This window comes from Setaria viridis, chromosome 4 (genome assembly GCF_005286985.2).
Source record: "Setaria viridis chromosome 4, Setaria_viridis_v4.0, whole genome shotgun sequence".
In the NCBI taxonomy this organism is placed as follows: Eukaryota; Viridiplantae; Streptophyta; class Magnoliopsida; order Poales; family Poaceae; genus Setaria; species Setaria viridis.
Genome location: NC_048266.2, coordinates 2876780 through 2889686, shown reverse-complemented (window position 1 = coordinate 2889686; position 12907 = coordinate 2876780). Strand labels below are relative to the sequence as shown.

The 12907-nt window shown below is 45.2% G+C and overlaps 2 protein-coding genes across 3 annotated transcripts; one reads left to right on the top strand and one right to left on the bottom strand.

Annotated features, from left to right (window-relative positions):
• Nucleotides 1-6448: 6448 nt before the first annotated feature.
• On the bottom strand, nt 6449-9338 carry LOC117852153 (uncharacterized). Of its 2 annotated transcripts, none has more exons than XM_034734128.2 (8): nt 9178-9338; nt 8981-9077; nt 8634-8722; nt 8218-8282; nt 7865-7971; nt 7528-7577; nt 7358-7440; nt 6449-6818 (listed from the first exon to the last, which is right to left on the bottom strand). In XM_034734128.2, the coding sequence occupies exons 2-8, from the start codon at nt 9045-9047 to the stop codon at nt 6704-6706; spliced, it is 576 nt and encodes a 191-aa protein (XP_034590019.1). In that variant the 5' UTR covers nt 9048-9077; nt 9178-9338; the 3' UTR covers nt 6449-6703. The 2 variants fall into 2 exon arrangements, with proteins under 2 accessions (XP_034590019.1, XP_034590020.1); XM_034734129.1 differs by having other exon boundaries at nt 8224-8282; nt 9178-9337.
• A 125-nt stretch (nt 9339-9463) lies between these two features.
• Nucleotides 9464-12907, top strand: LOC117852151 (nucleolar GTP-binding protein 1). Its single transcript, XM_034734125.2, has 3 exons — nt 9464-9615; nt 10428-12483; nt 12568-12907. The coding sequence occupies exon 2, from the start codon at nt 10458-10460 to the stop codon at nt 12459-12461; it is 2004 nt and encodes a 667-aa protein (XP_034590016.1). The 5' UTR covers nt 9464-9615; nt 10428-10457; the 3' UTR covers nt 12462-12483; nt 12568-12907.

Sequence of the window (12907 nt, the reverse complement as noted above, 5' to 3'; positions counted from 1 at the left end):
CAAATAAATCTGAGCCATTAAATTTTGAAAAGAATAAAATAATAATAAAGGCAAAAGATGATAAATAATGATTAACCCAAGGGAAAGTCACGTGAAAAACGGAAAAGCTAATCACGGCAGATTAGATTAGCGTGGATCGATCTTACGAAGCAACAAACTACGATTTTTTTTGTAAATTAATAATTGATATGCTTATATCGCCCTTTTTGCTGGAGGTCCACTAAATATGTACCAACGTGACCGAGCCCAATGCTAATGAATGTTTTTTATCGGGTAATTGATCCAAAGATTCCACACTTATCGTGTCACCGCTTCCGTGAAAAAATTAGACATGTTACTTCTTTAAATAAAATATACCTATCATATGTCATTAAAATATGTTACGTGTAGTGCACCAGTCACTTCCTTAAAAAAATAAAATCTAATGTGTAACATGTCATCCATGTCAAAGGGGAAAAAGCCTCACATTACCTGTGTGACTACATTAGGAAGAAAAATAATCATGTTATGTAACCTCACGTTACGGAAAAAGACGCCACGTTAGCTCATGGGAGGAAAAAAACACATACACATTTTTAGATCTATAATAGGATCATATGTGCACGTCACAACTTCTTTAAAATCATTAGAAGGAATAAAGTCGTCATTAGAAGGAAAAAAGAAACTGTCACGTTAGAGGAAAAAAAACAAACGTCAATGACACGTTATTTGAATGGCCGGCCGTAATCACGTTAGAGTGGAAAAATGTTAGATCTAATTGCATGGAAGTTAGATATAATTTTTCCTATTTTTGGATTTAAAAATTATATAATAAATATTAATATATTACTTCATAGGACCACATTCACTTGGGAGTACCTTAGCAAAACCCAAGAAATTTAACAACCGGTGAGGGGGGACCTATGCTAGGCAATTATTGTGACATAACCACCAAATTAAAACTCTAATTAAGTGTAATGGCCATCATTTGAACACATCTAGCTCATTAACTTAACTGTTTTATTTGACAGCCTACATTCACCAATATACAGACTGAAATAAACACTAATAGTCTCACGCGAGGGTGAGCGCAGATAGTACAAACATGATAGATTTTAAATCAAAAATAAATGATACAACACAAGGGTGGTATAAAAATTTACAAAAGATTTCAAATACATGAATAATAAAGACATTTAAGAGGTACAAAGGAAATACAGTTTAAAACACAAAAATCGATTAACTAATTCTAAAGAGGCAGCGATGACGAGCGAAGGATATCAGATCAAGCCCACCAATATGACATCAGAGAGAAGCGACACCTTCTGAAAATGAGTCACAACAACAACCTTGAGTATACTAATACTTAGCAAGATTTACCCGACTCCTAGCATGCAAGGCTTTTGGCTCTAGGGTTTGTTTTGCCAAAAACGACCACGAGTGGATTCTTACTTTCAAAATTTTAGAAATTTAAATGTGAGAGCATCTATTTTCTAAGTTTGCAGGACTACAGCACTTCAATGTGGAAAAGTAATTAATTATACAAGTAACAATAATTATCATCACCATATTCCACTTATTTACTACGCTACGACCGAGGTTCTCTTCTCCGAGAGATACGGCGAATCGATTCGATTTAATCCTTGCAAGAAAAATCTAACCACACAACACATGCATGCCCCGTCAAGCTGCACGTGGCAACCGTTCCCATCTCCACCATCGAAAGTCTGAACTGCCCCGCCAGCACTAATCAGCCGAGCCCTACAAGAGACAAAAAAAAAACACACCCGATTCTTCGCGACCACTCGTCTTGCCCTAGAGGGCAGGTAGGAGTTCAAACTCCGGAGCAAATCAAGTACTAGGTTTACCGGTTTCGACTACCTCCTACTCTCAGCATGTGATTAGTACTATTCAAACTTGGTCAGCAGGGCCAACAACGAACGGGCCTTAATTGACATAGGCGGAGGTACATCTTTCAATCCATATGTCATATTCTTAACCAATAGCCTCTCCGCCCAGTCTCTCACTTTACCATTCAAACCATTTATCCATAGAGCCAATATAAGTATCCAAAAATCATATATCTTGCGAGTGACAGGTAATCACCCGACTTCTACCGAACTTAATTAAGCATGGTAGAGCTAACGACCTACACATACTAGTAATAACCATGGGAACTTATGGATCACGCATCTATGGTTTCATCCAACTCCTAGAAACATAATTGCATAAATACATAAATAAGAACATGTATAGTCTTTAAAATAAAGGTTATGCTCCGGAGCTTGCCTTCCAAGCGGGAGGGTTAGTGTCAACTAGGCTCGGGCCCTTCCGACCTTGGGCTAGGTCTTCGGGCTGCTCTTGTTGGTCCTTTCAAAGTACACCCCGTCCTCAGCTACGGAATTTACATGTATGCAATTGTTTTATTATTTAAATGTGATAATGCAGAACAGACTCCAGTGTAAGGTACCATGAGCAGTTGTCTAACAGAATTGTGTCGACATTTCTAAAATTTCCATCTCAAACAGTATTACTGACTTTGTGTGGTTCGTTATCTATATAGTAAAAAAAAATGCATCACAAAGAGTATACATGAACTGGTAACTAGAATGATCAGAAATGCATGAAACTTGGAAGGATATCTAGTGCAAGAAGTCGGGAACCCAACAACAGCATATCTACAACTTAAGGCATAAGTGTTTTAGTGCAGGCCTGTCCAGAAAAAGAAAGGAGCAACTACAATAATCTATATGTTGAAAATGAACACAAATTGATTACCAAGAAATTCCTGAGATAACATGGTTGGCAATGTTTTTAATTGACAGAACATGTATAAATACAATATTAGGATTTGGTTTCATACCATTTAGAGTTATAATTTAATCAGGGCAAAAACGACACATGAGAACATACCAAACTTGATATTTAGTTCAGGCATGCCAAACATCAGTTTCATTATTTCGTATATTTTTCCCTGGTAGCATACCACACAGGTACGCTAACAGAAATGGTTTCATCGTTCTCAGTTGTATAGTTATGTTAATACGAATTAAATAAACATAAGCACAACATCCAGTTCAAGGCATGAAATCAGCTCTAGCATGCTTCGCCGTATTTTCAGATCAAAGAGCAAATTATTGTACAGCTACATGTTCATGCTTCATGAATTAAGGACGTACATTACGTTCCTATCAATCTTGCAAGAGCTTAAACATGCATGTACAAACTAAAAGCTCTAGCATGTACTGCTCATCTCCTTCACAGAAAAGAGCTGGACTAGTCGGTCAGTTTGGCCCCAGGGGGAAAATGGGGAAGATGCTCACCAAGCACCAAGTGAATGAAGGCGACCTCAGGCACGTGCAGCTTGGTGTAGAAATAACAGTGGCGCCGGCTGGCGCATTTCATCGAACGGGTTGTAGGCGAGAAAGGCAATGCCATGGCAAGCAGGTCGTCGGCGTCATGGCAGCTGCAGCTTGACGGAGGGTGCGCCATCGAACGGGTTGTAGGCGAGAAAGGCAATGTCATGGCAAGCAGGTCGTCGGCGTCATGGCAGCTGCAGCTTGACGGAGGGGTAGCAGGTCACTTGGTGTCGTGGATGCAGTCCCGGTTGGCATCTTCCTCGGGCAGAGGCAAAGCTGGGCTCACCGGCCGTGCGGCGCTGGGGTGTGCGTGTGCTGCTGCTGCCGGCTTGTTCGCTGGACAAAACAACGAAGAGCTCCAGCTACTAGCTTGTGCAGCATTGAAGAGGGGAGCAGCTGCTGTTGCTTGGTGGAGGAAATCAGAGAAGGGGATGGAGCTTCTGAGAGGGCGCTGGTCTGCTTGCTCTGCTCGAGCAAGGGAGGAGCAGAGGGCCCGAGATGGCTTGGCCTCCATGGATTTGTGCTGCTGGTGCTTGACGTGTGAGAGGTAGAGATTAGAGAGGAAGGGGAGACCGATTGGAGCAGCTGGTGCCCTGTTTGTTTGATTCGAGGAAGAGCAGGGAGATCAAGGCTGCCTGTGGTGGCGATTTGAAGAATCAGAGCTGCTTGCTTGCTGTTGCAAGAAAGAACAGAGGGAGGGAGAAAGGCTTGCGGCGGCAGCTTGGGAGGATAAGGCCGAAGCGCTCGCGCGGCCGGTGCGTGCCGGCGCCGTGACCGGCGCGCGGGGTCTCGGCATGGGCCGCGGAAAAGGGGCTGCTGGCCGTGCTCTGACGAGCAGTGGTCGAGGACGGCCGAGGACGACGCGAGCAGTGGGCGAGCACGGGGCGGGCGGCGCTGGCGCGGACGTCGGCGGTATGGCGCGCGGCGGAGCAGGTGGAGGACGGGACAGCGGCGGCGCAGGGGTTTGACGGAGCGCACCGACGAGGTTGACTGCGAGGGGGTCGTGGAGTGCTGTACGCGTAGGCCGGCGCGTGGGCGCAGCGATGCTCGCCAGCAGCTGGTGACCGACGCGCGTCACGCATCCTGGGTGGCCGGCGACGACGTCGAGTGAGCAGAGCAGAGCAACTAGGGCCGGCAGAAGCAGCGACTTTGGATCGATTTTCCTCAGGATTTCGTGTAGCAACACGACGGCCAGCTTTAACAAATTTTGTGACTGAAATGTAGGGCTACAACATCTATTAAGGTTCATAGGTGAGTTCGTTCGTGGTTTGGAAGATAGAGCGCTCCAAAATTTGGAGGAAAAGCGATGTGCTTTCTGAAAAAAAATTCAGAGCAGCAACACATGCAATGTTGTTGCATGCAGCCATCTTTGGCACGATTTTTGGAAGTCTATGCGTGGTCTAACTCGGACAAGAACCATGTGCATGTAAAGTTCAGGAAACCCATTTTGGTCTAGGTTGTGGCCATGTGTTTAGTAAAAAAATAGAAGTTACTAGCCCCTAAAACAGAAGGCTTCAGCCACGTAATCAGTGACTTGGCTAAATTCAGGATGAGGTTGAAAGTAGAGGATTGACGAGGTTTGGACCGGATTCATGTGACATTTTAAGACCATATTTGAGCATAAATTTCATGCTTTTCATATTTATACTTTTAATTAATATTTAGCTATAAAAAAGAATAAACCCCCTAACCATATTTTAAAATATAATTCATAGCTACATATATATGCTCACATGCTAACAAAAGTTATGAGATACATTTATTTATTTAATTTAAATGTTAATAACTATTATTAACACCAGGGGTGTTACCACTATCCTCCCCTAGAGATCAACTGTTGGGCCGCCGGCCATCCTATTCCAGCGAGATGCTTCGCCCCTGCCTGAATCCACGCTTGTCCCTCTTCGATGATCTCCGCAATCAGCTGGTTTGTCGAGAGAGCGTGACCTTGGAAGACCCTATTGTTTCGTTCTTTCCAGAGCTTCCAGGAGAGCAACATGACCGCTGAATCCATGCCTCTCCTCCTCTGAGAGTTGTTTAAGCCTCTGCGCAGCTCCAACCACCAGTCCAACAAGTGCGTGTCACCTGGTATGAGATAGCGGTAGCCTAGCACGGAGAGTGGCGTGCCAGACTTGCTTGGTGAAGGAGCAGGCACAGAGAAGATGGTCCGCCGATTCCAGCTCTGAGTACGCAGGCTGTTGGATCCTGGAGGCCTCGTCTGCTGCGACGATCGGCCGTCCAGAGGCGTTGGCGGGCAGCAAGCCACATGAAGAACTTGACCTTGAGCGGGGCCAGGCCTTCCAGATTGGTTTAGCCCCTTCAAACCTCGTCGATCCCTCGAAGAACGGTAAGCCGACCTGGCAGAGTATGTCGTTGACGATGTCCATCGCCAGATCACCACATCCTCGATCCCCTGCTGGAGTTGGATTCCGTCGACCAACTGCCATAGCTCAAGAAACTGGGAGAGGGCCGTGACGGTAAGCTGGCCAGTGATATCCCTGATCCAACGCTTATCCTCCAATGCTTCGGCCACCGTCCTGCTGTTCCTCACCTGGGGCCGGATTAAGCTGCACAGTTCCGGAGCAAACCGGTGCTCAGCTCTGGCCGTCCATTAGCCAGCTAATAACTATGAGCCCTAGCTGATTCAAACAGCTCATACTGCCCCAAACGATGTGCCTCTCTCAAATTGATTACGGCTATACAGTTCAGGTCAAGCTGCTCATATCTTTCAACGTAGATACGTGACTCTGCTATACATATAGATCTACGGAATGCATCCCAAGTACCCAAAACGGGTGTGCTACGCGTAAGGGAAGAATGCAACGCCAACTGCCCCGTCTGCGACTCCCAGCGCACGCCGCCTCAGCCGTCCTCCTCTGGCCGGACGGCGACGACGGAAGGCCGAGCACCGCTTGCCATCACGAACAGCTGAACATCACCTTGTACGAATAAAAGGTCGCGTACCAAACAGTACATTCATCCGGAGCTATTGCTCAGTGCTCACCTTGATAATGGAATCGTGATAGCGGCATGCGTTTAGCGTGAAATGCAAATAAAAAGCATCTCCTCGATAAGCTTGAACAGCAGCAGATGCCGCAGAGGGCCAAATATTGGGATTTGGGAAGGAAATATGATGCAAACGTTTCTGAGTATACTCATACAGAACAGAGATGTTTATTCGACCAGACAACACTGGGTCTCTGCAAGTAACCCAGGAGCTTGTCAAGGAACAAATCCTGGCTCAACAACAAAGTCCGATGCCACCCGGACTACAAATAGCGAAGCTACAGTTAAGTTACAGATTGTAGGCTACAAAATTGACTCTGCTGTAAGAATCCGTGTCCCCGTAGGTGACGGCAGTCTCTTCAGTGTGGTTTCGGTACATAGCCGTCTACCGCAAAGTTCCTCGTGGCTGCAGGTAGTGCCAGCCGCATGCCATCAAGCTCAGGCCTTGCGATCACTTGGCAGCCAAGACGTGATCTGAAGACAGTTCCGGAAGTGGAAGTCAGATTAGAACAACGAAACTAGCACAATCCATCTTCAGTCATACTGGTTTTTGTGATTCATTTTTATGATTCATGTATTAAACCTGAAACAACATTTTGTTCTACAAGTATAAAACAGAAAGTATGATATTTGCACATTTATAAATTAATTGTATGGTTGCCTTTAAAAAATATTGAATATGGGAACAGCCCAATCAGCTATTTTGTACCAAAAGTATCAGGCCTAGTTGCCACTGCCCCAGAAGCTATTTCATAAAGCTACACAAAACTTTGAAGATTATAATGGAATCGATTGAATCCCATATCAATTCTCCCCCCTCTACCTGGAGACACCCCCAATTATGCCATTTTTTCAAATCACAATTCGACGACCAAGGTTGTCAAATACAGTAGAGATTCTGACAATGCCTCCCAGGGCACAACTCATAGGTGGTAGTAAAATATTTAATTCTTGTTTGCACAATACAGCGATAGCAAGAGAAAAAAAAAATCCATCAGGGGATCTTCACTTACGTTTCTGTGAGCCCAAATGCAAGGTCAAGCATATCATTTTCTTCATCTGTTGGGTCTTCTAACTTGTTATAATGATTTACATCCTGGATAAGATTGGAAATTCTAGTCAGCAGTGGTACTTCAATATCTACAAAGAGCACTAAATTTGCATAAGTATATATAGAGCATACCATAACTATTACATGACAAGTAGAACAAGCCAGTGAGCCTTCACATGCACCTACAGTAGCAAAAAACATCAAGGTTATGAACTATGGCTAAAAATCTATTGATAGAACATAAAAAAAGACTGATTGAAATGCTTGCTGCAAAAATGAAAAATGGTAAAATCATGGAGCAGACAATGAACTAAATATTGATGGGGAACCAGTCGATTGAGCATAACTAGTTCTTTTATGAGTAATATAGAGAAGTCCGTGTTCTTATCAGCAAGCATCAAGTTACTACAGGCACTAACTGGAATCACATTGGTGGGAAAATTGCAAATTTCCAAATATGAACTTGTACCTTCAAGCTCTATGTCATTTTCATGAGCAGCTTCTAACATGGACATTCCAACTGGCACACGGATTGTCTTTTCTGAGCCATCCTTGTTGACAAATGTCACAGAGATTCTGTGAAGTTTAGAGAAAAATTGCTCATCAGAGGATTGCCTCCTACCCAAAATAATTGCTGAAAGCTGAATATTGTGCACGCACACACACAAACATGAAGATGTGGAGGGAGTAGCTCAAAAGAATTTCATGTTACAGAAGGATGTGGACTAAGGCACTAAGCCACTACCTGATTCCAAGATGCAAACATGACTACGTGCTCTAATTTCATGATACATAAAAGGATGAAAATAGAGAGACAAATACACTTGCTTTTCCTGATTGCTTTCATCCTGATCACCACTTGTTGCAGTTGAAAAGAGGACATTACTCTGAAAAAAATATAAACAAGCAATGAGTAAATAAACTGAGACAAGTCATCACTTCCGCAGGTAAAAAAGCTAGTTGTTCGCAGTTCTCTAAGAAGGGCTAATAAACAGAGTAAAAGGAATATCAATCATATTGCAAAAAAAAGCCCATTTCAGAATGCTGAATGCACAGATAGGTAAATAGGATAAAAATCCAATTCAATAAAACAGTATATACAGGCTAAAACAGTGTCGATAGATTACATAAATGAATAACTAGCTATATCTTCAGTAATAGCAGAAACAGAGGGTAACAACGGGGAACATGTTCATCAAAATTTGGTTCTTCACTAGCAACCAATCTCTAGTTCTTACCATTGATTTCACTGTAGGAGTAACCAAAGGGGTTGAATGCTGGCTGACATGACCTTGATATAAACTGCCTCGACTGCTAAGCAAGTTTCCTGCCGTACAAAAAAGGTACAATCAACAACAAATGAGGCGGCACTGAGTCAAGTATTTTTACTACAGTAGCAATACAAAACTCAGGCGTATTCCAAAGCCAAAACGCAAGAAACATGAGTCTCAACTACAAGATTAACATTCTCCCAATCCATAGAACTGGGCAAAATTTAGCATTTTTCACCCCCATTGACGAGCAATAACCAGTATGCCAGTAATAGAGGGGGGAAAGGAGCAAGAGGAGAAGTGACGACACCAACCAGCTCTCGTCTCGGCCCTAGCCTCGCGCAGGAGCCGCGCCCCGAGCCGGGAGATCCTGGAGAACATCGCGACAGCCGGCCCTGCTCCCTCCGAACCCTAGAACAGCTCACGAGACAACGAATCAGCGCAACAACCACCTCGCGCCGGGCGAGCAAAAACAGCAAGGGCTCAGTTGGGATTGGGCGTCGTCACAGACCGAGGCGAACTCAGGGCGAAGCTGAGGGGCCGAACGGTCCGGAAGCGGCGGGCGCCAGCCGCGGGGAGCTCTTCTCCACGACGGCGGGAAGGAGGAGGGCAAGACGACGAGTCGGGTGAGGCCGTGCGCCGCCGTGCCGTGGAGGAGTCTGGAGAATGGAAGAGACGCACACCCATGAGGCCATGACCCACCACCGCCGCCGCAACAAGTGGGCCGTACGGCCCACTAACGGAAATATCTAAATGGGACAACGAAAGCCCAGCCCATCACCGCTCTAGCTATAAGAGCCTCGGAGAAACCCGCCCTAACCCTCTCTTCTCCCCGTCCGCCGCCAGAGGGGGACGCCTGCGCCGCCTCCATCAGCACCTGCCGCTACCGGAGAGGGCGCGACCTCTCCCGCCGCCAAATCAGGGCCTCCTCCTCCTGCCGCCTCGCAAGGTGAGTAGCGCACTGCGCCCGTATACCTTCCCTCTCCGCTTGTGCCTGTGATTATACATGGTTTGTCTGTCGGAGCTGCCTGGATTTTTGTTGAGGAATCTGGCGTCTTCCTGTTCTGTGATTGTTCTGTAGTCTGTATTGTTCCCTTTGATCCGTAGCGATCGGCTAGATAGGTATTCTTTGTTTTGTCCGGGAGTTGTTTGGTCGATGGATGTTTAGTGACCAAGTAACTGCTGCTTAGATATGTTGCCAGCGAAATTTAGGGTTCAGATCGGGGTGCTTTGGTGTTTCGAACACGACCACTGCAACTGTCCTTAGCAGTGCAAGTGATGCCTATGATTTCTTACTGTCATCCTGCTTTTCTTAATATTAGCTTCAGACGAAAAATTCAAGCTTGCCTGCTGATGGTTTTCCCGAATGCATCGAATATGTTAGGTTGAGATGCCCTGGCAAAAGTTATGCTGGTGCTTAGTATCATATGTTTTTGCTTTCTGATTGTATTGATGCTGTGCGTCGTAGCAAGGTGCTGAACTGGTTTATATGATTACATCAATCTTTTGCCTTGGAGTGTTGTAAAGCTGCAGTTCACTTCTTCTAGTTTATTTAATACTGATTGGCTTTATTGTCAAATTTGTGCTGTTGACTTAATCTGTACTGTCTTGTGAAGATGCATATTGATGCTTTGTGATTATCATTTCAAACTAACTAATGGTTGCTAGTTTGGTTTTTCTGTTATGTCACATTAGATTTTTCTTATTCTTGTTATTATACTTTAAAGCATTCACAGTTTAACATGCGTTCTTGTTTTACAGGAATAGGTAGCTGAGCTTTGTATCAACAAGATGGTGCAGTACAATTTCAAGAAGATCACTGTCGTACCTCCTGGGAAGGATTTCATTGACATAATCCTGTCCCGCACTCAGAGGCAGACACCGACAGTTGTCCACAAGGGTTATGCAATCTCCCGCATCCGCCAGTTTTATATGCGCAAGGTTAGGTATTCCCAGCAGAACTTCTATGAAAAGCTGTCCACCATCATCGATGAGTTCCCTCGACTGGATGATATCCACCCTTTCTATGGTGATCTCCTCCATGTGCTCTACAACAAGGATCACTACAAACTTGCCTTGGGTCAGATCAACACAGCTAGGAACATCATCGCAAAGATATCCAAGGACTACTTGAGGCTGCTCAAGTATGGAGACTCCCTGTACAGGTGCAAGTGTTTGAAGGTGGCTGCACTGGGTCGCATGTGTACTGTTGTGAAGAGGATCAGTCCTAGTTTGGCATACTTGGAGCAGATCAGGCAGCACATGGCTAGGCTTCCGTCCATAGACCCAAACACCCGTACTGTGCTGATTTGTGGCTATCCAAATGTGGGAAAGAGTTCTTTCATGAATAAGGTTACTAGGGCAGATGTGGACGTCCAGCCTTATGCCTTTACAACAAAATCCCTGTTTGTTGGTCATACTGATTACAAGTATCTGCGCTACCAAGTGATTGACACACCAGGTATCCTTGATCGTCCTTTTGAGGATAGGAACATTATAGAAATGTGCAGCATCACTGCTCTGGCACACTTGAGGGCTGCGGTGTTGTTCTTTCTGGACATTTCTGGATCTTGTGGGTACAGTATTGCTCAGCAAGCTGCACTCTTCCACAGTATAAAGTCTCTGTTCATGAATAAGCCTCTGGTCATTGTGTGCAACAAGACTGACTTGCAGCCGCTTGAAGGGCTTTCTGAGGATGACATGAAGCTAGTTATGGATATGAAGGCAGAGGCTATGAAGACTATAACCCAAGCTGGTGATCCAAATGAAGAGGGTGTTCTGTTGACCATGAGCACATTAACAGATGATGGTGTAATGGCTGTTAAAAATGCTGCATGTGAGAGGCTTCTTGAACAGAGGGTGGATGTGAAGATGAAATCAAAGAAGATGGTTGACTGCCTGAATAGGTTCCATGTTGCTGTTCCAAAGCCTCGTGACAACAAGGAGAGGCCTATTTGCATCCCTCCGGCTGTCCTTGAAGCTAGGGCGAATGCTGCTGCGAAGGAAAAGAAGAAGCTTGAGAAGGACTTTGAGCAGGAGAATGGTGGAGCTGGTGTCTATTCTACCAGCCTCAAGAAACATTATATATTGGCCAACGATGAATGGAAGGAGGATATTCTCCCTGAGATACTGGATGGGCATAATGTTGCTGATTTTCTGGATCCTGATATCCTCGAAAGGTGTGAAGAGTTGGAACGAGAGGAGGGGCTTCGTCTGGAAGAGCAAGCTGCGCAAGATGCTTTTGAGATTGATGGCCATGAATTAACTGAGGAACAGAAGGAGATTTTGTCTCAGATCAGGAAGAAGAAGGCACTGCTCATCCAAGAGCATAGAATGAAGAAGAGAACTGCAGAAAGCCGTCCCATTGTTCCTAGGAAGTTTGACAAAGACAGGAAATTCACAACTAAAAGGATGGGAAGGCAGCTTTCATCCATGGGTGTGGATCCTAGTGCAGCCATAGCTCGCAGCAAGTCAAGAGGGCGCAAGCGTGAGAGGTCACTGAGCAGAGCTGCTGCTGATGGTGATGATATGGAGGTCGACGGACAGCAATCCAACAAGAAACTGCGACTGAGGTCAAGATCCAGGTCGAAGTCCCGGGCTCCTGAGGAGGTGATTCCAGGTGAAGGATTCAAGGACTCTGAGCAGAAGAAGAAGGCGATCAAGAAAGCCAAGGACGCCACGAGGAATAGGAACAAGGAGGCTCGCCGTGGTGAGGCTGACCGTGTCATTCCCACTTTGAAGCCAAAGCATCTGTTCTCTGGGAAACGCACCCTTGGGAAGACAAGCAGGCGATAAGCGCAGCACATCGCTGGATCAGGTGGGTCATTCTTGCAACCAAATATTTGTCTTTTTTATTTTTTGCTACTGATGTGTGCTGATATCGAGTTTGCTCCGTGTCCAGTGCTGCAGGAAATACAAGACTGGTGGAATTCTGGTGCGGGCAATTGGACAAAGGGAGCTTCGACTTCAGTGTCTAACTGGCACCGAAGAACTACTGCTATTTATGCATGCTGTCTCGTGGTCCTCTTGAGACAGTTTTGCTAGCTTATACTTGTACTAGACTGCTAGTGAATTGTTTTGGTTACTGTTACTATTAGCTGTGTGGCGTTTAATTTTGTTGAGTGGTACTAAGTCGGTTTCTTCCAAACGGTTACCGTGGGATTCCTGTCTGGTTTAATTGTCGTTTCAAACGCAATGGTGAGTTTTTGAATGTTGCAATGACGAAGACATGTTCACATGCA

Excerpts from the sequence above, each read along its gene's own strand:
- LOC117852153 (XM_034734128.2), bottom strand. The coding sequence starts at position 9,047 with ATGTTCTCCAGGATCTCCCGGCTCGGGGCGCGGCTCCTGCGCGAGGCT. Across the intron at positions 7,578-7,864 it reads AAATGACATAGAGCTTGAAG|GTGCATGTGAAGGCTCACTG; the intron begins GTACAAGTTCAT and ends TTGCTACTGTAG. Across the intron at positions 6,819-7,357 it reads GCATTTGGGCTCACAGAAAC|ATCACGTCTTGGCTGCCAAG; the intron begins GTAAGTGAAGAT and ends AACTGTCTTCAG.
- LOC117852151 (XM_034734125.2), top strand. The coding sequence starts at position 10,458 with ATGGTGCAGTACAATTTCAAGAAGATCACTGTCGTACCTCCTGGGAAG.